The 27,257-nt window shown below is 38.0% G+C and overlaps 1 protein-coding gene across 1 annotated transcript in view; it reads left to right on the top strand.

Annotated features, from left to right (window-relative positions):
• Positions 1 to 27,257, top strand: part of LOC124721111 — a 335,377-nt gene that overhangs the window by 164,606 nt on the left and 143,514 nt on the right. Inside the window, exons 13-17 of the mRNA XM_047245929.1 lie at positions 18 to 3,458; positions 3,807 to 3,865; positions 13,926 to 14,118; positions 22,308 to 22,481; positions 24,622 to 24,693. Coding sequence (XP_047101885.1) covers positions 18 to 3,458; positions 3,807 to 3,865; positions 13,926 to 14,118; positions 22,308 to 22,481; positions 24,622 to 24,693 — 3,939 coding nt within the window. The remainder of the gene's footprint in view (positions 1 to 17; positions 3,459 to 3,806; positions 3,866 to 13,925; positions 14,119 to 22,307; positions 22,482 to 24,621; positions 24,694 to 27,257) is intronic.

Raw genomic sequence — 27,257 nt, 5'->3', positions numbered from 1 at the left:
TCTTCTCCTTCCAACAGGCAAATCAAACCTACATTCCGACTGACACTTCTGATGAATCATATAGTAGTCAAGGAACAATTTTCCAGCATGGCTATGGACCTGTCTCTGACCACTCAGCATTGGCCCAACATCCTTTATCATCTGTTCAGATGCAGATACCTGTTAGTGAGAATCAAGGTGCTCTACATAATGTGCCTGACACACAGCATCCATCTCAAATTGATAATGTTCAGCAAACCAATATTGTGCCAACTGCTCAGAGTACTGAGATGCAGACTGATATCAGCATCTTTCACATGCAGTCACAACCTCAGTATGCAGTAGAGACATATTTGTCTCAACCAAGTCAGTCCACTGCTCAGATGCATCAACAGCCATCTTACATTCCCCATGTACCACTTAGTCAAGAAGAGGAAAATATTTTACATATTGAACGACAGTTGAAACTAAAACTCATCCAACAACAGGTTCTGCAGCAAGAGAAATGCCACCAAGATCTTACCAAGTGCCAACAAAGCATTCAACAACTTCAGCAGGCATTGCAGCAAGCAAAAGAATCTTATCATGGAAACAAAATAGCACTGGAGTCAATACAGAAACATCAGACTCTCACACAACAACTTTCTCATGAACTAGATGAGATTTCTAGTGGTAGTTCAAACCAAGTGAATACTCAGCAACAAACTACTACACATGACAGAATGTTCCCTCAAGAAGACTCAGAAGTTCTTGCATACCAGCAAAGACAAACATGGCAACACGGTGAGGCTGTTGTCGCAGATCAGCCAATTCAGTCACAGGAAGTAACTGAGAAACATTTTGAATCTGGAAAGTACGACACTCCTGCATCTGTCTTAGAGCCAGGTTTACCACAGAAATTGGGGGAAGACAGAATATGTTACCAGTCAGTTGATAATTCACAAGGTGCTACACCAGAAGACCATAGCTCTGACACTTGTAATATTAACAAAGTGATTTCATCTGTAGAAGGATCACAGTACATCCAGGAACAGATAACTCCACAGTCTCTCTCTCCACAGAAGTCGTATGGAAAGGAAAACATTTCATCAGAAGAAACTGTCATTGAATCACATAATGTAATTCAAAGTGTCAAGGAGGGATGGTTGCCAGAGCAAATTTCTAGTGTGATTTGTCCTACACCTGAAAATCAGTCTGTTGAACTAGAGAGTCACAAAATTCCATGGCAGGATCATGTACCTAGTCAGATTCAGTTACAAGATAATAGTCAACTAACAATTCAAGAGCAGCCAAGTGGACTGCCATCGACAGGTAACAAGGAAATTTCGCCAGCTGATCAACAGTACAGTGCCATTGGCCCAGATAATAAGTTTATGCCAAATGCACCTGTACAGCAACAATTCTCGATAATGATACAGGCTCAACAAGAAACTCGGAATCAACAGGTTTTAGTTGACCATGAAGGACAGAAGGATGAACTGACAGGTCATATAATTGAAAAAGTCAAGTTTGAGCAACCAAGCCACCAAGAGTTTGGAGACAGTCAGCAAAAACAGGTTTCAGGGCATGAGTCCCAAGAGATGACATCTGAAAACAGAGAGAGATTGCCACAGGAAAGTGAGTTTGTTTCTCGTGTGGATGGAAAGTATTCCACAGGTGAAATGATAACTCAGAGTGATATAAAACTGCAACAGATGCCTGTGCAACCCGAGAGTATGTTTGTGACTTCTCTGGGAGGAGAAACTCGCCAGGCTGTTCCTACTTTGCCTCAACAAGAATATAAGGAGCCTGTTGTAATTGCTCAGATGCCATTATTAGAAGAGCAGTTATCAGAGCAACTAAAATTGTGTCAAGATATAGCAACCAAGGTAGTTGAAAGAGAACATGTGCCCATGCATCAGCCACCTAAGAAAGAAGAATATTCTCAGAGTGAGTACAAACCAGGTTTAGAAAGACAAGATGGGGGAGTGACAGGCAGTCATGATGTGATCCAGGGTGTTGTATATGGATCTGAAGTGAAAGAAAATGTTTTGCACTTTACAGATAACCTTCAGAAGGAAAAGAGTCAACAATCACATTTTCTGGAGGAAAAAAACACATTACATGAAAATCAGCCAACTGTAGTAAAAGTAGAGCCTCCTATTACACAGTACCAAATGCACTGTTTAGAACAAGTTTCATCAGCACAGCAAGAACTGTTACAAAATCAAATGGTAACTGAACAGAAAGAACTACTTTGCGTTCATGATACATCTGTATCAGAATGGGCAGAGGAGTCCACCATTACAACAGAGGAGGATATAACTATGAGCCAAGAAAGCAATCAGTACGAAACCTCATCTAGTGAGTTCAGTCGAGATGTGCTAACTAAACGTAAAGCCAAAGTGGTCCAATATAGGCAACAATCTTCCAAAACCAATACACTTGTGATTACACACCAGCAGCATGTGCAAGGGCAGCTACAACAGAATTTTGGTGTAAGTCAGGAAGATTCAGCTGTGAAATTTATGAAGGCTACACCCGAAGCAACACTAATGCCAGACAGCACAAATCAACTGCAGACCCCACATATACTCAGCGGAAATTTTTTCCCAGAAGGCATAGTACAAAAGGACAATAAAGATTTGGAAAATATGTCAACAGCAGTTACCTCAGATACTGGATCACATGTAGTGGCAACCTGTGAAACTTCATTAAAAGATGTGTATGCATCCCAGAATGTTTTTGAAAGTCAAGAAGAAAGTGTAAGTTCTGAATATCAGAACAAAACTTCAAACGAGCTTGGACAGACTCAAATATGTCAAGTAATGCCTGGTGAGACCAAAACACTTTCTCAGCAAGAAAATATTGTCCAGCATGAAAGGGTGATACCACAGCAGCATGTGTTAACACAGTCTGAGGCCCTGTCAAATCAGCTACAACAACTGATTACACAGAAACCTGACCATTGTCAAACTAGCCAAGAGAATGTACTACACCAGCAGGGGACGCCACAAGAACTGTTGCTGAATGTAAACACTCAGCAGAATGTTATCCAGTATTCTGTTGGTGGTATGCCTCAACAATTAAAGGTTGAAAATGTGGTAGTTGGTGGTCCCGGACATTCTCATTTACAGCAAGAGGGATTAGAAAGTCTTCAGAAAGCTGGGCACTCAGAAGCTTTGACTTATCAACATCCTGCTGAAGCGATGCCACCTCCAACACTTGCAAACACAACTGAATGGAACACTAACTTGGCACAACAGAAAGCCCCTACTCTGCTTTATGTACCATGTCAAAACTTAGAAATAATCTCAGGTGATAAAATGCCACAGGCTGGTATACTGATGACAGCAACTGAAATACCTAGGCAGAACCTTGCTGCTGGCAATCAACAAATTATGCAACACGAAACAGGAATTCCTCATATGGATACAGCAGTGAAAGGTCAGGGTTATATGGAGCCTGTATATGTTAACACAGGACACACAGTAATGCAGGTGAGAGATAACAAATAAAATAAAAATGTTCATTGAATATCTGTTTATGTCAAACGGTGCTTCCTCTCTCAAGCAACACTTAGAATTGTATGTTAATTTATGTAGCATGAATGGAAAAAAAAATCATCATAGAATCTCAATCTCTTTAATTTGTGAATTATTGTACTGGACTGTAATACTTGTTTGGTTAATCATTTTATTTTGATGTATCTCTGTGGCATCACAAGTTTTAATTACCTTGTGTACTGTGGCATGATGTTAGAAAATAAGTTTACTTCAGTCTCATACATTGCTATGAATGTTGCTTAGTGTAGTGATATTAATTCTTGTAAACTTTTGTCCACATAGCCTCCACATCCTCATTTGGATACAACTTCTGATCTTGCATCTGGAGGCCCAGCTGACATGTAAGTTATATGCTGTTTTGTGGTGTTTGAAATTCATTGTATAAATTTCAGTTTCAACCTTTGTGTTAAAAACCTTTCCCAGAAGAAGATAAAAGTTGAGACATGAATTAAAGTATCTATAACTAATTGGCCAATGTGGAAATAAAATGTTTGTATGTGTAGCACAGGTATTTTGGACGGGTGTGAAAATTAACGCACTGTGGGAAGTCTGCACCATTTTGTTAGTGTTTTTGATTTTCCATAAGCATAATATTTGTTATCACTCCCTCACAAAGTGACCTCAGATACCAGTTTTCTCCAGAATATATTTGAGCACTTCCTATATTGTTGATTGAAAATGTTACTCAAAAGGTGCCAACTCTGATGTTCTTAAATTTTCACTCTGGTATTGCAGTTACTTAACGTAACATCATTGTGTTTATCTGGCCTGAATGATAACTGATAATTTGTGATAGAGTTACCATTTGGACTGATAAATGCTGTTACAGTTTTTTTTAGACATTGCAAGACATTTGCAAGAATAAATATCAGTGACAGAGACAGCCCTTTGAATGTGTCATTTTAAGAGAATGTAGTCATATGGTTATTCTTGGGTGGGACTTAATATCACAGGCAGTCAGAATGCGGAAGATAAGACTTCGACTGACAAAGCTAGTCCAACTAGCACATAAAATAAAGATTGCTCAGGGCAATTTTTTGCCATTGAAGATGTTATCCCATCATCATCAACAAGACAAGGTCAAGTCTTCAGTCAAGATGCAGCTGAGAAACTTTTGTTGATTTCAAAAAGCTGCAGGCTCGTATGAGAAATCTACAAATCACCAATGAACCTAATCATTGTAGGTGGTCAAGGAAAGTTTTGGATCACTAATGGTCATGAACAGCCACAACTCAGCCCCAAAAGTATGTGCATTAGAACAACCGAACCAGCCCTGGATGAGGAGGGCAACACCATTAAATAAGAATGATGCTTTGCTACCACTACAGACACTGCATTGGAGGGACATACTATGGAACTGCAAATAGTATCTGGTGTGACCAAGGAATAGTGTTGGTGAGTATTAGCTGTTCTGCACCAATTTTCAGATGCTTTCAAATCCAGAGGGCGGAATAGACAGACAAAGTGACCCATAGTAAAACACTTACCAACACCGGCGATGATCCACCAACTAGCCAGTGCTCGCGCGCTTTAGTTGAATTTAAATTTTATTGCTTATAAAGATAAAACTGTAATTCAGTTCTGTTAATGATCAACATGTGGATGTATTTTCACTGGGAAAATTTTGTAATGTTTGTAAACCTACTGAGATGTTACACGTGATAATGAGTTGTCACTAATATACTAATCACAAAAGTCTTGAAATTTTGAAATATGCACTACAGGGTGCATACAACCCGGGACATCCAGGAGATCTGGGAAAAACCCGGGAATTTTTCGTTCAGTTTTCAGTTAAATTTTTGTAATTTTGACTGGTAAGAATCAACATTCTAACAAAGGATATTACTGTATCCCCCCACTGCAGAATAATACTGCAACAATAAAACGTGAATGAGGAAAAAAATCGAAAATAAAACATAAATTGCAAAGGAAACGTGCCATATACAACAACAAAACACAGTGCTCATACAAGCATTTGCCAACAGCAAAATGTGTCAAAGGCTTTAGGAAGACCATGCAGTGCTACATAACAACAAATTGCCTCTGATGAGCATGACATCACAACTGTTTACATTAGCTTTATTTTAGTAGTTATGAGTGGTCTCATGCGCCTGCACAGTTATGAGTAGTACCTTCTCCCGTTTCTGGCTACAGAAATGTGGCTGCTCCTGTGTAAGCAGTCACAGCAAGCAGTTAGATGCAACCAGGAAAAATTTTACTGCCGCACCCAAGATGCCAGATTCACGCATGTGCAGCAGGCCCAGATCGATGAGGGAGGGGGGCATCCCTGTTGGTTTTTGAACACACTCTGTAAGTTGATTTCTGAATGAATCATAAGCCGCATGGGGTAGCCGTGCAGTCTCAGGCGACTTGTCACGGTTCACACGACTCCCCCTGTTGGAGGTTCGAATCCTCCCTCGGGCATGGGTGTATGTGTTGTCCTTAGCTTAAGTTAGATTAAGTAGTGTGTAAGCCTAAGGACCAATGACATCAGCAGTTTGGTCCCATGGAAAAAAAACAAAACCATAAGTTGATTTTTGAATGCGTGCATAGTGTTCGTGATGTCTGTCGTGGGAATCCATGTCACATCTAGAAATAAACTTTCCTGCAGGCAAAAGGGGACCGGGCTATACAAGCTGAGCGGAGTAAAGCCGAATGAGGGAACGCCAATCGTTGTCTGATTGTGTGGTTGATTGGGTTTGCAAATGATCAGCATTGTTATAATTACTAGGGAAATCGAGAGATTCAAACTACCAGAGTGGAAATAAATGACTAGCAGGAACAACAGGTAAGAAAGGTTACGTATTATCTTCTCAGTGTATCCAGGAAAATGAAATTTTGTCAGAAAATTTTTGGCCATATCACTACATTAGTAAGTGCCAGTTCTATAGTCCCCGTCTAGCAGCCGCTTAAGTTGTATTCTGGAAGTAGTGCGGAAAATGGTTTGTAAGAACATAACTCCTAACCAGAGAATAATCAGGGATAACTAAACCGGTGATTGTGGCAGGGTTAGTGAAGTTAACCGGCGAATAAGTTTTGACAAAGGCAGGAATAGTTCCAGAATTAGTCATGACAAGATTGTTTGTATGAACGAGAGGAAACAAGGACATCACACAAATTAGGGAAGTATATGACGATTCCAAATTTATATTAAAATCTCGTACTACTACTTTTCAATCTCATGCACAAGAAACTGGAACGTATGAATGAAATGTGAAACTATTTTCTAACATAAAGCTTTTTGGTTGTAGTAGGCCTAATAGGTATTTTATGTTGGTCTTCATGAATTATATTCTGACGTGTTACAAAAATGACCATTTGTGCCAAAACAGTCTCGTTCATTTGGTGTGTGTTACAATTTCTGCAGTGTTAGAGAGGCCTATATTGTTTTATTTAGCAGTGACAAAATAGACATAATCAGATCGAGAAACCACACCAGTCTTGGGTACTATTTTTATTAACTGCTTACACTGTATTAGACAACGATATTTCGGTTTTTCATGTAGCAAAAAATTTGACGTACTTTGATGAGGTAATAGATTCTGTCGCAGAAAGGAAAGCACGCTATGTAAAGCAGTATCAAGATTCGAGAGAAAACAATGCTAACAGCTAAGGATTGAAGAAAGGTGTACTGTATTGCTTGTCTCTTGTCTTTACTGGTTTTATGTGTTGTTGTTGTTGTTGTTGTTGTGGTCTTCAGTTCTGAGACTGGTTTGATGCAGCTCTCCATGCTACTCTATCCTGTGCAAGCTTCATCATCTCCCGTACCTACTGCAACCTACATCCTTCTGTATCTGTTTAGTGTATTCATCTCTTGGTCTCCCTCTATGATTTTTACCCTCCACGGTGCCCTCCAATGCTAAATTTGTGATCCCTTGATGCCTCAGAACATGTCCTACCAACCGATCCCTTCTTCTAGTCAAGTTCTGCCACAAACTTCTCTTCTCCCCAATCCTATTCAATACCTCCTCATTAGTTCTACCCATCTAATCTTCAGCATTCTTCTGTAGCACCACATTTCTAAAGCTTCTATTCTCTTCTTGTCCAAACTAGTTACTGTCCATGTTTCACTTCCATATATGGCTACAGTCCATACAAATACTTTCAGAAACGACTTCCTGACACTTAAATCTATACTCAATGTTAACAAATTTCTCTTCTTCAGAAAAGCTTTCCTTGGCGTTGCCAGTCTACATTTTATATCCTCTCTACTTCGACGATCATCAGTTATTTTGCTCTCCAAATAGCAAAACTCCTTTACTACTTTAAGTGTCTCATTTCCTAATCTAATTCCCTCAGCATCACCCGACTTAATTCGACATTCCATTATCCTCGTTTTGCTTTTGTTGATGTTCATCTTATATCCTCCTTTCAAGACACTTTCCATTCCGTTCAACTGCTCTTGCAGGTTCTTTACTGTCTCTGACAGAATTACAAAGTCATCGGCGAACCTCAAAGTTTTTATTTCATCTCCATGGATTTTAATACCTGCTCTGAATTTTTCTTTTGTTTCCTTCACTGCTTGCTCAATATACAGACTGAATAACATCGGGGATAGGCTACAACCCTGTCTCAGTCCCTTCCCAACCACTGCTTCCCTTTCATGTCCCTCGATTCTTATAACTGCCATCTGGTTTCTGTACAAATTGTAAATAGCCTTTCGTTCCCTGTATTTTACCCCTGCCACCTTCAGAATTTGGAGGAGAGTATTCCAGTCAACATTGTCAAAAGCTTTCTCTAAGTCTACAAATGCTAGAAACATAGGTTTACCTTTCTGTAATCTTTCTTCTAAGATAAGTCATAGGGTCAGTATTGCTTCACGTGTTCCAATATTTCTACGGAATCCAAACTGATCTTCCCCGAGGTCAGCTTCTACCAGTTTTTCCATTCGTCCGTAAAGAATTCACATTAGGATTTTGCATCCGTGACTTATTAAACTGATTGTTCAGTAATTTTCACAACTGTCAGCACCTGCTTTCTTTGGGATTGTAATTATTATATTCTTCTTGAAGTCTGAGGGTATTTCACCTGTCTCATACATCTTGCTCACCAGATGGTAGAGTTTTGTCAGGACTGGCTCTCCCAAGACCGTCAGTAGCTCTAATGGAATGTTGTCTACAACCGGGGCCTTGTTTCGACTCAGGTGTTTCAGTGCTCTGTCAAACTCTTCACGCAGTATCGTATCTCCCATTTCATCTTCATCTACATCCTCTTCCATTTCCATAAAATTGTCCTCAAGTACATCGCCCTTGTATAGACCCTCTATATACTCCCTCCACTTTTCTGCTTTCCCTTCTTTGCTTAGAACTGGGTTTCCATCTGAGCTCTTGATATTCATACAAGTGGTTCTCTTTTCTCCAAAGTTCTCTTTAATTTTCCTGTAGGCAGTATCTATCTTATCCCTAGTGAGATAAGCCTCTACAACCTTACATTTGTCCTCTAGTCATCCCTGCTTAGCCATTTTGCACTTCCTGTCAATCTCATTTTTAAGACGTTTGTATTCCTTTCTGTCTGCTTCATTTACTGCATTTTTATATTTTCTCCTTTCATCAATTAAATTCAATATTTCTTCTGTTACCCAAGGATTTCTACCAGCCCTCGTCGTTTTACCTATGTTATCCTCTGCTGGCTTCACTACTTCATCTCTCAAAGCTACCCATTCTTCTTCTACTGTATTTCTTTCCCCCATTCCTGTCAATTGTTCCCTTATGCTCTCCCTGAAACTCTGTACAACCTCTGGTTCTTTCAGTTTATCCAGGTCCCATCTCCTTAAATTCCTACCTCTTTGCAGTTTCTTCAGTTTTAATCTACAGTTCATAACCAATAGATTGTGGTCAGAGTCCATATCTGCCCCTGGAAATGTCTTACAGTTTAAAACCTGGTTCCTAAATCTGTCTTACCATTATATAATCTATCTGAAACCTTCTAGTATCTCCAGGCTTCTTCCGTGTATACAACCTTCTTTTATGATTTTTGAACCAAGTGTTAGCTATGAGTAAGTTGTGCTCTGTGCAAAATACTACCAGGCGGCTTCCTCTTTCATTTCTTAGCCCCAATCCATATTCGCCTATTACGTTTCCTTCTCTTCCTTTTCCTACTGTCGAATTCCAGTCACCCATGACTATTAAATTTTCATCTCCCTTCACTACCTGAATAATTTCTTTTACCTCCTCATACATTTCTTCATCATATGCAGAACTAGTTGGCATATACACTTGTACTACTGTAGTAGGTGTGGGCTTCGTGTCTATCTTGGTCACAATAATGCGTTCACTATGCTGTTTGTAGTAGCTTACCTGCACTCCTATGTTTTTATTCATTATTAAACCTACTCCTGCATTACCCCTATTTGATTTTGTATTTATAACCCTGTATTCACCTGACCAAAAGTTTTGTTCCTCCTGCCACCAAACTTCACTAATTCCCACTATATCTAACTTTAACCTATCCATTTCCCTTTTTAAATTTTCTAACCTACCTGCCCGATTAAGGGATCTGACATTCCACGCTCCGATCCGTAGAACGCCAGTTTTCTTCCTCCTGATAACGACGTCCTCTTGAGTAGTCCCTGCCCGGAGATCCGAATGGGGGACTATTTTATCTCCGGAATATTTTACCCAAGAGGACGCCATCATCATTTAACCATACAGTAAAGCTGCATGCCCTCGGGAAAAAATGACGGTTGCAGTTTCCCCTTGGTTTCAGCCATTCGCAGTACCAGCACAGCAAGGCCATTTTGGTTAGTGTTACAAGGCCAGATCAGTCGGTCAATCATCCAGACTGTTGCCCCTGCAACTACTGAAAAGGCTGCTGCCCCTCTTCAGGAACCACACGTTTGTCTGGCCTCTCAACAGATACCGCTCCGTTGTGGCTGCACCTACGGTACGGCTATCTGTATTCCTGAGGCACGCACGCCTCCCCACCGACAGCAAGGTCTATGGTTCTGGGGGGGGGGGGTTATGTATCGTATATTTAATTTTATGTCACCCAAAACAGAAAGTTATTAGTTAACAGCCAATAAAGTGTGCAAATTTTCTGAAGAGTTCCTGTTCTCCTGATTACAAATAATCCCATCCAGTATTAATTGCGAGTTTTTTTTTTAAAGAGGGGCAAGATGTCAAGCCGGCGACTGGGAGCAGGAGAGGCACCACAGAACATTTTAATTTTCACTGTCCTGAATATGGTTTGATGGCATCCAGTACAAAATATACACATTCAATGCCGTGGAGCGAAATACAGTGACGTGCGATAGAATAATGCTGTGTGAAGAGGGGTAGCACTGCACTCCAGCACACTTAAGACCAACTAACATGTCTTACATTTCCTCGAACATATATGTTTTATGTATCAGACTCTTGAGAAAGATGTGTGCTACGAAATGAACGTATTTTTGAAAATTCGATTTTTTAAATCTTTGACGTATCTCAAACACTCGAAAGAGAGGGGGGATTTCCACTTTTCTGACAGCTATGCATTAATCGCCTTGCAGAACAATGAAGTTATTTTTGTCGATTTGCTAAGGAAACTTGGCTTTTATTAATCTTTTACGCTGAGGCAGTCAACATGTTTGAAACAAAGTGTTTAGTTCCACACTATTAGCTAATTTCAACTGCCCGCGGCATTTCAAGTGCACGTTTTCATCTTCTAGCACGTATGGCATCGTGCCATAATAAGGAATCAAAAATGAGTTAATACATCCCGCAACCGACTCTAAAAAGCTCAATGGCAGGTTGAGGCCTACTTCATTGGGAATCTGGACATATGAATATGCTTTTTAAGTATGGACTTGAAATGTGCCATTTTAGTATGATTCACGAAATTCTGATGCTCTTGGAGTATCCTCTGATGTCTTTTTTCTTTTGTAACATAATGTAAGATCTTTTAATGTTTTACACATACGAACATACGGGCTTCCTGCGTCATAGCAGCTGCCAAAGTGCAGTAGCACCTGTTATCTGGTGCTCTCTGACAACTACTGAAACGTACCTATTTCTAACAGGTCGCGGGAAAATATTGCAAATGGTGGTTTGAAAAGCATTACTTTCACAGTAAATTTCCTTTTACGCAAGTTGAACTATGTGCGAGAATGTACTATGAATTTCTTAAATCGCAGAGCGTTTGATGACGAGCCATTTAGAAGTATTTTGAGCCCAGATCAGACACGCATGTCGTTATTATGAGCAAATTGATGTAGTGCTACGGGAAGCTCTCTCTCCTCTGCGGTAGCTAATTTATTTGTGGAAAACTTTGAGGAAAAGTCGCTGGAATCGGCTAAAAGTTTTAATAGCACATTTGTGTGACGTATCATAAAGTGTAACATGCGTAAAAAATATCAACATTATATGTGGAAGCTTAGCTACTCTTGCAGCTTATTAACCTTAGAGACCAATATTATATGTGAAAGCTTTGCTTTTCTTGTAGCAACACCATGTATATTAATTTAAAACATTAACTTTTCCTGTTTGTATATCTGCGCTACATAAGTGATGTTGCTGTTAACTGACTACATCATGTGTCCTGTGGTCTGAATATCCACTGTCATCGGCTGGCAGGATCACGTGACATGAGCTATGACTGGCTTACAAAAGCGCATCGCAATCTCGATTACAATAGTTCGGAACGTAACATGCGGTGTTTGGTGGAATTCGAATTTATACTTTTGTAATACGAAAAAATGCAGCGTATATGTTGCTGCACATCAAAAATCTTTCCAAAAGAAGTTTTCTTCCCTGAGTTTCGTTTTCTAAAGTGCCGGGAAATTCTACGTCCGTGTATAAAAACATAACTATTCAAAGGATTGATAAGTTTTACAGTTCCGAGGGAAAATATACTGTCACTTAATAACACGGAAAAACCGTGTTTTCATTTAGGAGAAAGTGTATTTTTACCTGGGAAATCCAGGAAAAATCCAGGAATTTTTTTCCTCGTCTGCGTATACACCCTGTACAACAATTGTTCCATTGTCAGCTAAAATAGGGGCAGACCCCCAGTAGGCACTTCACTGGCTGTGCAATGTGCATTGGAGCACCATCTTACATAAAAATGATCCTACCCACACATTAATGCTATTGAAAGGAATAATGTTGGTTGTGCTAAAGACTCCTTAGCGTTTACGAGTGACGGTACTGGTAACAGGACCCGCAGGACTCTCCACCTCGATAAAATATGGCTCTGTGATAAACAGTGCCATCAACCCACACCACATGGTCAGCTTTGCAGAATGAAGTGGTACCAGTTGTGTGTGTGGATTTTCCATTGCTCATATTCTGTATGTGGGCATGTGCTTAGAGATGGAAATGGGTTTCATGGCCATTCATTGTCCACTTCCATGCGAGCAGTAAATTCCAGATCGTATGTTTCTCTTGATGGCAGGTCAGCAGGAAGCAACTCTTGAACATGGGTGATATTGTGTGGATAACAACGAAGGATGTTTTGTAGGATTTTATGTGCAAGCTTGCAGGCATGTCCAACATTTGTGCATTTCCCTGAGCACTGCATATTTGCACACCACCGCGCGACGTCTCCTGCAGTGCTGTGGCCACATCTTTGGCAGATGTCAGATCAATTGCTTTCCTTCCTCTGCTGTATTGCACTTCAAAAGAACTTGCCGTTTTGAATTTTGTAATATTTTTCTCCAGACCCTTAGCAGATGTCAGATCAATCCCTTTCTTCATATTCTTGATTGTCTGGAATTTCTTCAGGGCTACTGATGCACAGCCACCATTCTTGTAAGAGAGCTTCACCAATAGTACATGCTCCTGACAGTCATGTTAGGCAGGTTTTTCTTTTTCTTTTTTTACCATGATGTTTCCCCCTACGTCAGTAATATACTGTTAAAATTTGACATCATTCTGAGCAGTGGTTCTCTTTCTACAGCTTTTTGAAATTGGAACTTTAGTTATGGCCACCCTGTAGTAGTGTTTTGAGTGTTTGACTCTCTTAGATAAAGTGGAGTATTGTGGCATCATAAAATTCTTTGTTTGGATGGTTTATCACTGAGGAAAAATGGAAGGCTCATAAGGAGTCCGTGCCTTCATTCTCAACAGTTAAGAAACACATGACTGAATTTAAATGTGGCTATATTTTTGAGAAAGGTCATTCATCTGAATGGTGTGTTGCTGCAAGCATTAATGGAACCACTGACAATGTGCACAGTGTGGTGTTGACCAATTAGCATTTATAGGGGTATGGAATGGTGATGCTCTCGGAACAAGGAAACTAGTTAAGCTATTGCAAAAATGATTGTTCTTATTTCATATTGTCCTGAGAAAGTAGGTGTTTTTGTGTTAAGCTAGTCACTGAAGTTATCACATCAAATTTTTGTGTTTGAAATAATGTTCATGAACTTACATGTGTGTGATTCCTTTGTCTCAGATAATTAATATCTGAATTATTTTTCAGAGCTTCAGATAAGAGAATGAAAAAGCCAGTTAAACGTCGCACAAGAGCTGAAAGAGGACCAAAATTAACGGTATTATCAGTGGAAAATGGAGGAAGTCTGTTAGAATGTCTTTTGGAATCCAGCAAACACAGAACTGTAACTTTCAAATGGAACAAGGATGCAATGGCACCTAATGAAATAGCAAATAGATTGGTAGGTCTCCATGTGAATTAAAAGTTATATTATTGAGAACTCGACACACATTTTTCAATTGCTTTCATAGAAGACTCTTAGGTTATGAAATTGTTGAGTACCAAAGTAAAAACTGATTGTGTATGCATTTCTTATAATGTCAAATATACATTTGGAAGTTCCCAATTTCTATCATATGTTTAAACTATGTTTATTCAGGTTCTGCCAGTTCGTGATTGATAATCAAGGAATTACTGTAATGTAACCAATGATCCTCAGTAATTCACTGGTGTGATTTCTGTCAGTAGACCTCTTGTCCAAGAGAAGTTAAATAAAGGATTTCTCGTAGTGTATTTGTCTGTGGACTAAACTGTCGAGTTACTACTCCTTTCTTCCAGTGGATATGATAATTAGATTCTCCAGCTGTGTGTAGTGGCATTATCCATTGATATTTTAATTTTACAATGTAAAGTCCAAGTTAGAATGTCAACAATGTTATGAAAAGGATAGATTGCTACCCACCGTAAAGATAACACGTTGAGTTGCAGGTGCGCACGCGCGCGCGCGCGCGTGTGCGTGTGCGTGTGCGTGTGCGTGTGCGTGTGCGTGTGCGTGTGTGTGTGTGTGTGTGTGTGTGTGTGTGTGTGTGTCTCCTTTTTGGAGAAGGCTTTGGCCAAAATCTCTGTGTGTAACAGACAGTATATCGTTTGTATAATATTGTTGATATTTTAATGTTATATTTTTATGTGCTGACATCTCCAGATTTTACAAGAATTAAATAACAAAATAGCACTAATTGGTATTTTCTGCAACCTGTGTAAGACATTTACTATGTGAGTCACAGTATTCTCCTGGATGAACTGAAGTTTTATGGGTTTGATGGTAGAGTCAACTAATTGACAATGTCATATCTAACCAAAAGAATGCAGAAGATTGTACTTTGTAATGCAATCAGTGTAGTTCGGGGATATTATCCTGTCTAAGGAGAAATCGTGTATGGGGTTCCTGAAGCCTCAATCGTAGGTCTGCAATTGTTCTGTTTCTCATGTATGTAAGCGATCTTCTGTCTAATATGCAACATAGATAATTAGTTCTTTTCGCAAATCACACTAGTATTGTAACCAGTGCAACCGTTCATACAGCAACAGAAAATTTGGTGAACAATGTTCTTAAAAGCATTACTGATCAGTTTTCAGCAAATGAGCTTGTTCTTAATTTTAAAAATGCACATCATATTCAGTTCTTTACATTTAGGAGTCAATGATAAGTGGAACACACGGTTAAGAAATAATAAATAGGGTGGAAACTTCAAAATTCGTAGGTGTCTATATTGACGAAAATTTAAACCCGAAAAAGCACAGCTTGGAACTGCTAAACCAACTTGTTCAGCCACATTTGCAATTAGAATCATTGCAGATCTTGGGAAGAGACAAATCAGTCAGTTAACATATTTTGCATATTTTCATTCAATAATGTCATATGGAATAATGTTCTTGGATAACTACTCTTTAAGAAAGAGTCATGGGCATTCTGACCCTGCTTCACAATACATTTATACCCTCACCATGAAGTTTGTTGTAAATAATCCATTGCAGTTGAAAAAGAACAGTGATGCGCATAATTACAGTACCACAAAGAAAAGAGACATTCATTACCCACATTAATGTTGTCTTCAGCACAAAAGGGATGCACAATGCTGCAACTAAAATTTTTGATAACTTACCAAGTGGTATAAAATATTCGACAGACAGCAAAGTAAGATCTGGAAACAAAGTGAAAAAGTTTCTTCTTGATAACACCTTTTATTCTGTGGTAGTAGTTTTTATTATTGTGATGTGTAAAAGGTAGTGAATAGAAATTACTAACTCACACCTGTACATTAGAAAACAACCACTTCTAAATTTTCAGTAAGTAGACAGATTTACAAATTAATTTGCAATGTGAATATAAAATGTCTTATTTTACAGCATTATGATTTATCATACAAATGATTCATGGAACATGAAACTAACTAACTTATCTATTTCTAGCTTAGAATAGATATCACTGGAATAAAAGTACAATAGAAAAATGATTGTCAGTTACCTGAGCATTCAACAACAAACATACAGCTCTGGGTGAATGGGCAGGTCCTCTGTAACAAATACATGCAGTAGACCAGGGGCCTCCAAACTGCAGCCAGCAGAACAACACTGGCCTGCAAACATCGACAGTCTGGCCTGCAGTAATGGGTCAGACGTGATGGTATCCAGCCTGCTGTATATTAGTCAAACCTTGCTACTCAAGCACCTCCAATAATGAATGAGTCGCACAGTGAGTGAAATTTTTTTTTTTATCCCTCCAAAGAGTTAAGTAGTGCCAAAAGCAGTAGAAAAAGCCATGAGGGAAATTATGCAACTGATCAAACTGTGTCAGTGAAAGACTCAACGATGATGAATTTAAATATTTAATCTTTATAAAAATTGCCACACAGCAAGTCAGCCATTTCCAATTGAAGCTCTAGGGTGAGTGTTTCTTTATTGACAATAAAAGTGTTTCTATAAATATTGATATTGTATGCAATTACATCAAAATCAGTAAAACAAGACTCAAAAAAATTTTTTAAAAGTAGTCAAACTTTCAGTTGCGAGATCTAGAGGAAATGGTCTCTGGTTGCTGACTGGATGTTTGGTGTGTAACATTTTTTGAAGAAATTGATTTAATATGAGTGGTTTTTCCATGTAATTTTCTTGAACCTTGCCGGCAGTGACCGCAGGGAATGAAAGGGTAACTGCTATTGCCGCCGTATGGCGAGCAATATTGTGGTGAGAAGATGTACTGTAATGCTGATACCATATGCAGTTCGCGCTGTGTTCCGACCACTTGCGGTGATGTTAATAATGCACAGAAGTAACAAGGTTTCATCAAAGCACATTGAGTGGCCTTCGTGAGTGGTGTTTATGTGTAGCAGTGTATATGAAATGAAATTAAGGCCACAGCTCAAAGTAAAACAATTAGCAATTCACTGCATAATAACTACTGCTATGCCTTTCAGTGTCAGCTTGTAAATGTTGGTGGCAGTGGTAAGGGTAAAAAAAATTCTGAGTTGTACCGAGGAGTTCCAAGCAGTACTAGAATATCAGGCCTCGAGAAAACTTAGACACACTGTAGCTCCATCTTGGCCCTTGGGGCTTAGTGGACAAGCCAGTGTGACCCTTAGGCTAGGCTAAAATGTTTGGAGACCCCTGATCTAGACCATGTGATGGATAAGTAGGAGTTGTGAGGGATGGGGAGGACAATAAAAATATTAGGAATATATTATGAAAGCTACGTAATATGAATAGATATGAAGCCAAACCTTTGATTACAAATGCTGTTATTAGCTCATTTTTTAATAACCTTACTGACAGTTTTAACATCACGTATATGGAGAGGTCAAAATAGGGTAAATACTGTGGCTACTCAGTGGTTTTCCTGATTGTCTCTTTATATTCCACCTAGCAGATACATTTACAGTGTACAACAGAGCCCTTAATGCACACAACCCATCCAAATGGTCTACATGCAGCTGCATTATATGAGAGAAAAAATGACACTTTGTATACCTTGGCAGAAATTTCTGAAAATGACAGATGCAATAATCCAGCTAAGTGAGCATTTGTCCGCGGCCGTGTAGGTGCCACACGCTCATGATCACGTCCTCATAGTCTGTAAATTTGCAGCATGCACATGTGCGATGCACTTCTCTTATCACCAGAGTTGGGCAATATTGTTATTTGTGAATAACAAAAATTCAGAGTATTATTCATTTACATGAATAAAAAAATTTGTCATCTGTGAATAAAAAGTGTTAGGCATAATAGATAGATCTGCAATCCAAGGAAATTTATTGCTCCAGTTATTTGTCATTTGTTAAACAAGTGTAATTTATGTTGCTTTTCAATTCATTTTCAGAACAACTGTGTTTTTTTTGCCCCAAACATCTCCGCAGGAAGCTTATTTAATTTTTAAAGATTTGCCATTGCAACAAACTAAAGAAAATATGTCCTACACACTCACAGAGGATATTGGTGTCTTAATCTTGTGAACTTGTCTTTATTTCAGGATAATGGTGTAAGAGTTTCAGATCAGAACCTTCTTGAGCGAAAATTGAGATATCATCAATTCTGTTGTAGTTTTTGGCTGGCAACTTTGTTGTGATCCCACATTAGTTTCAGTTCCCAGATCACTCTCAAAATAAATTTTGTTTTTTACTATTGCATGGTTTGAAACTCGTGACTCAGTTTCTTCGACATTTATTTGGCTGCTATCATTATGTGTTCTTTTGTAAGCCTCCCTTGGTCATAGAGAGCAATACAGGTGAACTATTTGTTTTTAAATTGTGGGCAAGGCATTGCTGCAATAATCACGGTTGGTGTTTAAAGACAGATAAAGTCGTCCGGTTCTGTCCTGACACTTTCTTGATAAAGTTGCAATGTGCTGCAATATTATAAACCCTAGACAAAGTGTCTCTTCCGAAATTATTCAGCCTCAAAGCTCTGTGTAACTGCATAGACGCATGTTCGATTGTAAAACTATTCTATTTTCCAATAGAAAAATTACTGAGTTGATACTGAAACACTTTTGGGTGACTTTGGATATCTAGCAACATTCCACAAATGTTTAGAAGATTTTAGAGCTAGTCTGTTGATATTAGTCATTAGCATCCAATAAGTTCTTATTTGGTTCACTCATTTTGTAGCACTGCAGACACGAACAAATTGCATAATTATATGAATGAGGCACACACATCTGATAGTTTTAGCAGTATTGGTGCAGTGAAGGAAGTTACTGCAAATTAATCGTTTTTGTTGGCTGCATTCTCATCATCTTAGGCTATTTACATTGAGTGCTTCCAGATGTTAGCGGGAAGGTGGGGGGGGGGGGGGAGTACCGTCAAGTGCAGATTTAGTTGAATTGCGCGGAGTTGATAGTGTAACTGCTAAGGCCATCTGCCTGCAAAGCAGTTTTTTGTTGTATTTGTTATGCTGTAAAGCAAGTACAGATGTGCTGTGCCCTACTAAGCATCCTGTGTGTCTTTGTCTTCCTCCCACTTATGAATCAACTTGTACAAGCAGTTGGAGGGGGGCCTGCAATTCAACATGTACTCCAAAACATGGTACAACTTGACTTGGCAATTTTTCTCATTATTGGAGGTGAAAGAACCAACAACAGCTTTGAAGTCTGGAACAAATCCACTTTTTCAACCTCCCCTATAGCTCCTCTTTACATTCAGCATGTGTACCTTTCTCACCTAGCTTCTTCAGCTTTATAAAGTGTAATAACTTACCTTGACACTTATGTGCACACTGAGGCACATTTCTGTGCTAACCATTAATAAGTTATGTATCAAATAGAAACTGCATAGATCCAAGGTAACATACGTTGTAGAATCCTGTGCAAGAAGTAAACAAAGAAAATGCAATAGTATGCTACGTTATTCATTATTTAAGTCGTGAATAATAAGTAACGGATAATTATTTCTATTTACGGATGGAATAACCCCTTTCCCCATGTGTATTTTATTAGTGAATAGACTTATTTGAATGATCTGTTTATTGAGATGATTATCCAGGCAGAAATTTATTCAAATAAAATCCATCTCTGCTTGCCACGATGCCTTGCTCTTCCTTCATCTTTCCAGTCAGTGGAATTGATAATGTGAACTGTAATAAGTCCTGTTAATTCACTTCCCTGATTTACTCACAAGAGCCTATACAGTATTGCTGGATTGAAGTTTTTTGTTGATTATAAACTAAATTGACAGTTGTAATCAGTTGTCATGCCCCTCAATGAAAATATGTTTCATTTGTTCTGTCAGAAATAGTATCAATGTCAGTGCAGTTCTAGCTGTTAACTGAATGTGAGCATTATCTCATCAGCTATTCATTTATGCAAATGTACTGTTCCACAGCTAAGCCAAAAACCATCAGTGACATCCAGTATTCAATTATCAATTTCATTTTCATTATACGTAATCAATCTCAGTCGCTGTGATAATATTTGGTGAATATAAGGTATGGAGCGTATGCAGTCTTTGTAGAAAAGATATCAAATCGACAGCTAAAAAGAAATTCTAATTTTAAATGCATTCAACACTTGCTAGGCCCATTAGTGCCTCTACATAGTAACAAAGGTGTATAGTGTTCCCATAGCTGCATGGCAGGGCTGTCCTGTGAGTGCATGCCACTCAATTAGTGCAGTCTGCGTGACACCAAGCGCATAAACTTGTGGCTGTGTGCTTCCACAACACATGTAAAGCAAGTGATGGGCAGCGAGCACTACTTGAGCAGGCTTGCCACGTGGATAAAGTGCTCTAATGCATAATGTTAGGTTGTAGATAACGTAAAATTAATGGAGCAGATGAGGTGTGATAGAGGGAACAGGTTCCACTAGTATCTTCAAGCCCTAGAGCAGGTCCACCTAGGAGAGAAAATGGTCCAAAATGTATAGGACTCCCTCCTACTACTAAAACAATGGGGGACCAGGAAACACGAAGAAAGGTGGAAATGTGTAATATGATGCAGTCGATAAGGTGGTCTCAAAAAGATGAAAGACTTAAGTGTTGTCGCAGCACCTCAGGCTATTGCGTAAATGGGAGGAAACATGGCTGGAAGTGAGGGGCAACAAGCTGCATGATGAAAGCAACAATCCAGTGTTATGTTCCCCTTCCAATCACCAGCAAGGAAAGAAGTTACGTAACCTGTCTCCTTATATAACAGAGCCCCTCACACATAGTTGTCTGCTATTACAGGCTGCGCCATCCATTTGTGATGTCTGTGAGGAAAACATTTCAGTGTTGCACATTCTTGCATTGTGTTTCTTATATTCTGCTAAGAAGGTGGCAATAATGTTGCATTGTAATCTGCCCTCTGTTTCAGTTGACAGATAAATATGTTGGACGTTTTCAGGTTTTGTGTTCAGTCTGCACTCCCGCGTAAGCTTTCATATTGAGCTTTTAGTATGTTACAGAGTGGCTGGTTCATCCATGTTTGGTTTTGATTATTGATCGTCCAGTTACATACACTGAGGTAACAAAGGGTATGGGATATCTCCTAATATCGTGTCAGACCACCTTATTCTCAGCAGAGTCCAGCAACTGAACATGACATGGGCTCAATAAGTCGTTGGAAGTTCCCTGCATAAATATTGAGCCGTGCTGCAAGATTTGTGTCAGGTGATCGGGATGGCCAAATCATTTGCTCAAATTGTCCAGAATGTTCTTTAAACCAGTTGCAAACAACTGTGGTCCGGTGAAATTACATCTTTGTTTGAGAACATGAAGTCCATGAACGTCTGCAAATGCTCATCAAATAGACAAACATAACCATTTCCAGTCAGTGATTGGTTCAGTTGGGCCAGAGAACGCAATCCATTCAATGTAAACACGGCCCACCATTATGGAGCCATCACCAGCTTGCATAGTGCCTTGTTGACAACCTGTGCCACACTTGAACCCTACCATTGGTTCTCACCAACTGAAATCGGGACTAGTCTGACCCGAACAGTTTTCCTGTTGTCTAGGGTCCAACCGATGTTGTCTTGAGCTCTGAACAGGAGCTGCAGGCAATGTGCTGTTAGCAAAGGCATTTGCGTCGGTCATCTAGTGCGATAGCCCATAAAATGCAAAATTTCACCGCAGTGTCTTAACGGATATGTTCGTTGTACGTGCCACATTGGTATCTGTGGTTATCTCACGCAGTTTGTCTGTTAGCACTGACAACTTTATGCATACACCACTGCTCTCGTTCGTTAAGTGAAGGCCATTGGCTACTGTGTTGTCCTTGGTGAGAGGTAATGGCTGTAATTTGGTATTCTCTGCATACTCTTGATGCTTTGGATCTCAGAATATTTAATTCCCTAATGATTTCCGAAATGGAATTTCCCAAGCATCTGACTACAACTACCTTTCTGCATCCAAAATATATTGATTCCCCTCACATGACCTTAATCACATCATAAACCTTCTCATATGAATCACTTGAGTACAGATGACAGCTCAGTCAATGCACTGCCCTTTTATACCATGTATATGTGGTACTGCCACAATCAGTGTATGTGCATTGCCCTGTGTGTGTGTGTGTGTTTGTTTGTTTGTGTGTGTGTGTGTGTGTGTGTGTGTGTGTGTGTGTGTGTGTGTGTAAGATGTTATTGTTTGGTTTTGTAAATCAAAATGTTACTTTTCTGCTTAGGTGGAACAAAATCTGCTGCCAAAGCACCATTCTGACCTCCTCATTGAGTTAATAAATGATATTGTAACAAAACTGAAAGATGAGTCTTACAAACTACCTCTTGTGGCGGTTTGTTCACCAGAATCAGCTAGAAAGCCTAGAGAACGCACAAAGTTGATTGACCCTTTCCCAAGAGTAAGTGTTGAAATTTTAATTCTACCTAAATTACTAATAGATTTGGAAAACTAAAAAGTAAAGGGAATACTTATTTATAATTAATAAACAAACACCATCTGGATCACAGCTTTTTGTTACCAACCACCAGTTTCAATCTATGATGCAGATCACCTTCAGGTCTGATGCCACTAGTGAAGTTTGTCAACACCACTGTTGACAAACTGCACATTGTGATGCAGATGTGAAGGTGATCTGCAGCACTGATTGAAACCAGTAGTCAGTAATGAAAAGCTGTGATCCAGATGGTGTTTATTTAAACTGGTGAAAGAGATCACTGTTCCGAAGACATGCCATCAATTATGAAAATTACCAATTTTGTTTTCATTTTTTTTAAGACTTTTAGTTTCACAGTGTTATGACCTTTGTACAAATCATTAATGATTAAATGAATATCATTGTGTTTAATCATAACCCAGATGTATTTGATTTAATGTTTGTAGTTATCATGACAGATGGTGAAAGTGTTTATTTTTTAAACATTCTTCTCATGTAACAGGACAAATTTTAATTTTTTGCATTGAGAGTACAAAATGTATTTTACTGAATTGTATATTTTATCCTTCCTTTGTTTATTAGGTATGTATTTTATATCACTTACATGCACTGTCATTATTTAAGGCATTAAAGAACCTTCACCATTAATTTTGTTCCATAATTTGTAGAATATGTTGTAGCACTAACTTCTTACGGAATTGTTGTAACTTTTGTGGATCACTATCGGAATTCTGTGTAGTAGAATAAAGTTGATTTGGGAGGCTGCTGTTCTGTCCTTTTCGTGGAAAATGGAGTTGCAGAAAATAATTTTCTCCATGGGTAGGCTGACAAACAAGACATTGGTTCAAAGCATAATTTGGTGTGAAATAGTGATGGAAGGGGTAAATGTATGATACAGGTGAAATTAAAATGTACCAAAGTAGCAGTTTTGAGAAACTGCTTTAAAAGTTTGATGTACAGTGAAATGGTCTTGTAAGATGAAATTGTTTTCTTGTTAGATATTTTCCTATATGCGTTGAAGGGAATGGAAGGATCTCTTTCCATAGGGATGCTACTCATTGTCTTCAAAATAAATTAAAATAGTAAAGAGATTTTCAGATGTTTGAGAACATCTCCTGCAACTCGTATTTGTAAATTTGTAGGTGTTTTACCAAACCTATAATTGCTAATTCTCTGAAGCAGTTTTGTGAACTTTTGTCTCACAGTGTTACACCTATGAACATTCCAAACTGTGTGCATAAACACAGTCTAACATTAAAGTCAATTCATAACTTGTTTGAATGAATGTTCACTTATTTATAATGGTTATTAGATGGAGCTTCTGTAAGTTTACATATCTTAATATCACTGTTAAGGAAATTTCTTTTTGTTCTTTTTCAGTTCTTTTTTGTTGTTGTACTTTTCAGTAAAATGTCTTGCTTATTTTAACATCTGTTAAGATATTGCAACATTTGGTGATACTGACACATTTTATTTTTTTGTTTTACAAAAGTTTTAGAAGATATTATTTGGAGAACGGCTGTCAGTGTCCAGTTGTAATTTTGGTGCAGTCAGTTTTGTAGTGTGGTCTTTCTTTATGTAGTGTTCCTTTTAATTTTGTTACCAAATACTTTCATTTTATTTTGTGCAGTCATGAGAACATCTTATAATCATTTTTGCTTTGTGAAAATGAGAGGTGGAGGTGCAGTTAATGTCAGTGAATGAATGTATGTATGAAAGAAGAGCTGCTTCATTAAGTTGATCTTAGGTAATAAAGGTATAGATAATTGTGACAAGAGTAGCATGATCTGTTTCACAATTTTTATGCATTTGTTAGAGTAGCCATTAAAAAAATTGTTGCAACCATTTCTCTTCATACCCCATAATCATCTTTCTTTTGTTGTAATATAATGTGCCTTTAATTTGCTTTTAGATTTCATTTTCTTTTGACCAGACATTTTTATTAGACCATTTTTCTGCTTTTCAGTTCTGAAGTTTTTAATCTCCTTCATGAGTATCTCTCATTTTATATGTTTACATACTTTCATGGCTTAGAACATATGTTTTCTTGTCTTTTTGATACATGTTTTACATCTATCTTGTGCTGCCAAATTGCACCTTGTAGGTGCGTCATTCTTCACTAACTCGTCAGAATTCACGCAGACCCTCTTATAAAGGCCATCGACGTCATCATTCGGTAAGTACTAGAATTGATATCTGGGGTGCAATTTTATAATCTTGTTACTACTCCTCTGTAATAAATCTTATGTACCATTAACCTCTCAGAGTGACTTGTGTTGACAGTTGCTTTGTCCGTGTTGCATTGGCTTGTAATTCTTTGCACTAAAGGGGTAAAATGTAGTAGGCTTTATTATACATCATCATTTCAGTTTGGTTGTATATATCCTGTATTTATTAGTTTTTATTTTTTAGAGCAATTTGTTTGGAGTCAATAGAAAATGCATGCTTTTACTGCGTGTTAGCAAAATGTGAAAGTTGGTGTGGCTCTGTGTGCTATTTTTCGTAACTATGTCAGTTTCCTGTATATTTAAATCTTACTACTATATTTTTGTGGTATGGTATTGTGCTCTAATCTTTAATTTCTGGCTGTTCTTAGAAAAAGGCTCTGTTTCAAATAAGGCTCTTTACCTAGTGTCTTCATTACTCATTTATTTTCAGTTTTCTTCTTTTTGCAGTTCAAAGGTAGATACAGCAAGCACTTTTATTGGATTTGAAAAATGCCATAAGAATTCAATGTTTTTTGCGCAGTAGCTATTTTGGAGGAGTTTTCTTTTCGGAGTGCCATAATTTCCACTTCATAAACAAGATTTCAGTCTTCCCATATTGTCTCTTTAATTTCATTGTCATATGCCAAATGTTTGTGTACATTTCCTGCTCAGGTTTTATGATACAGAAGTTAATGGTGTATTTTTCGTTGGTTTACTGAGGACGCCAAAAACTGTGAATGGTGTTCCTCTAGATACGTTATGATAATGTGTATACTATCTCATGAGTTATTCTGGTACTTACCTGCTGTTAAAGGGGACACACAATTCATATAGTACAACTATTTTATGAATCCATAAACATATCCTATAATGCCTAGCAATATAGTTCCCACAAGTAAAGAGAATATTTTCATGTACACAATGCCTCACAGTGACATTTGTAAAAACTGTTTTGGTACCTCGTAGTAAGCCATTTTATATACTATAAACCCCTAGAATGAATTTAAAACAATTCAAAATCCTTTGGTATTTTAGCAGTTCATAAATATATTAATATACTATAGGAGATTAACAGCTGACTAGAAACAAATCATCATATCCCTCATTTGTTAATTTGTTGGCATAATAAATTCATTGAAATGCAGATTTAAAATGTAAGGGAAAAATCTGAGATGCAATGTATTAATCTCTCCCAATATACCTCTCCACTGCTTTTTGGTTTTCTTAAATTGTTTGCGCTTTCTGTAATATTGATCCCATTTTATATGGTTACTGTGTCACTGGGATTCTTTGTTTGAGTTCTGTTAATAATTAACACTTATTACATGAAAACATTTCTATTTATTACAAACAGTTTAGCTTTTTTGGTTGCAAATAATATTTATATTTCAAAGTTAATATCGTTTAATGGCTTCAAAATAGAACCATGTTTCAATTTGATGGATCTGCGTATATTGCTTGAAATGAATGTATTCTAGTCATGAGACCATTGTTGCTTTAATTACCTGACAGTTGATTTAAACTTGATTAAGCGCTTTACAAACTGCACTTAAATGGATGTTTTAGTAGAATTTTATTGTGGTTTATATTGTCTGTGCATATATAATGCTTTTTGATTTAAAACTTAAGTTCCATGTAGAATTTTATTTTGGTGGTGGTGGTGGTGGTGGTGGTGGTGGTAGTTGCTGCAGGGCTGTGGCGGTAATAAATGTTGTAACTCACTGCTGATGATACGGAACGAGTGGAGGACGTGGACAAACAGGTTGATGCCATATGCAAAGTTTGTTGTTTGATACGCTCTTTGTTTTCATGTAATAGCTCTGTGTGTGAATGTAAATTAGTTTAATCTGAATTTTGATTATATATATATATATATATATATTTGTTTTTGTTTCACTTGTATTTATAATACAGGAAAACTGAGTTCTCTCAAGTATAGAGGTATTCTTACAGGTACCACCAAGCTGCAGGGTTGTACTCAATGTCCTCCAGAGTTACCTGTAAATTTTGTTATCTGTCTGAATCAGTCATGTGTGTTGCTTACATTTTCATATGTTGAAACCAATTTTGATGAGGTGTTTCACAGCCTAGAATCAAAATTTTGTGGCAGCACACATTATTTTAATGTATTTGTTCTCTCTTATGTAGATTAATGAAAGCCATAATTAACGATTTTTTAATCATTAATGGCCATCCTAGTGCAAAATTTTGAAGTTAAAAACTAAAAAAGTCTAGATCTTAAAAACATTTATTGCAATGGTGACCGGTTTGTCTATTTGGTGACTAGCTTCAGACCATTCTTGAATGGAGGCAGGCAGAGGTGTTGAACAGAGCAGGTACCGTCCGTTGAAAGACGAATGTCAGCTGCGGTCACCATTGCAGTAAATGTTTTTATGTGATCTAGACTGTTTTTATTTTTACCTTTACTACAGATGGTTTTATTTTTAGTTGAGACTGATATTGTAATCAGCTTTCAGTCATATGTATATATGCACTGATGCGCCAAAACATTATGACTCACTTAACAGCTTGT

This window comes from Schistocerca piceifrons, chromosome X, assembly GCF_021461385.2.
Source record: "Schistocerca piceifrons isolate TAMUIC-IGC-003096 chromosome X, iqSchPice1.1, whole genome shotgun sequence".
Taxonomy (NCBI): Eukaryota; Metazoa; Arthropoda; class Insecta; order Orthoptera; family Acrididae; genus Schistocerca; species Schistocerca piceifrons.
The sequence above is the reverse complement of the archived record's forward strand: the minus strand, read 5'-3'. Positions and strand labels throughout refer to the sequence as shown.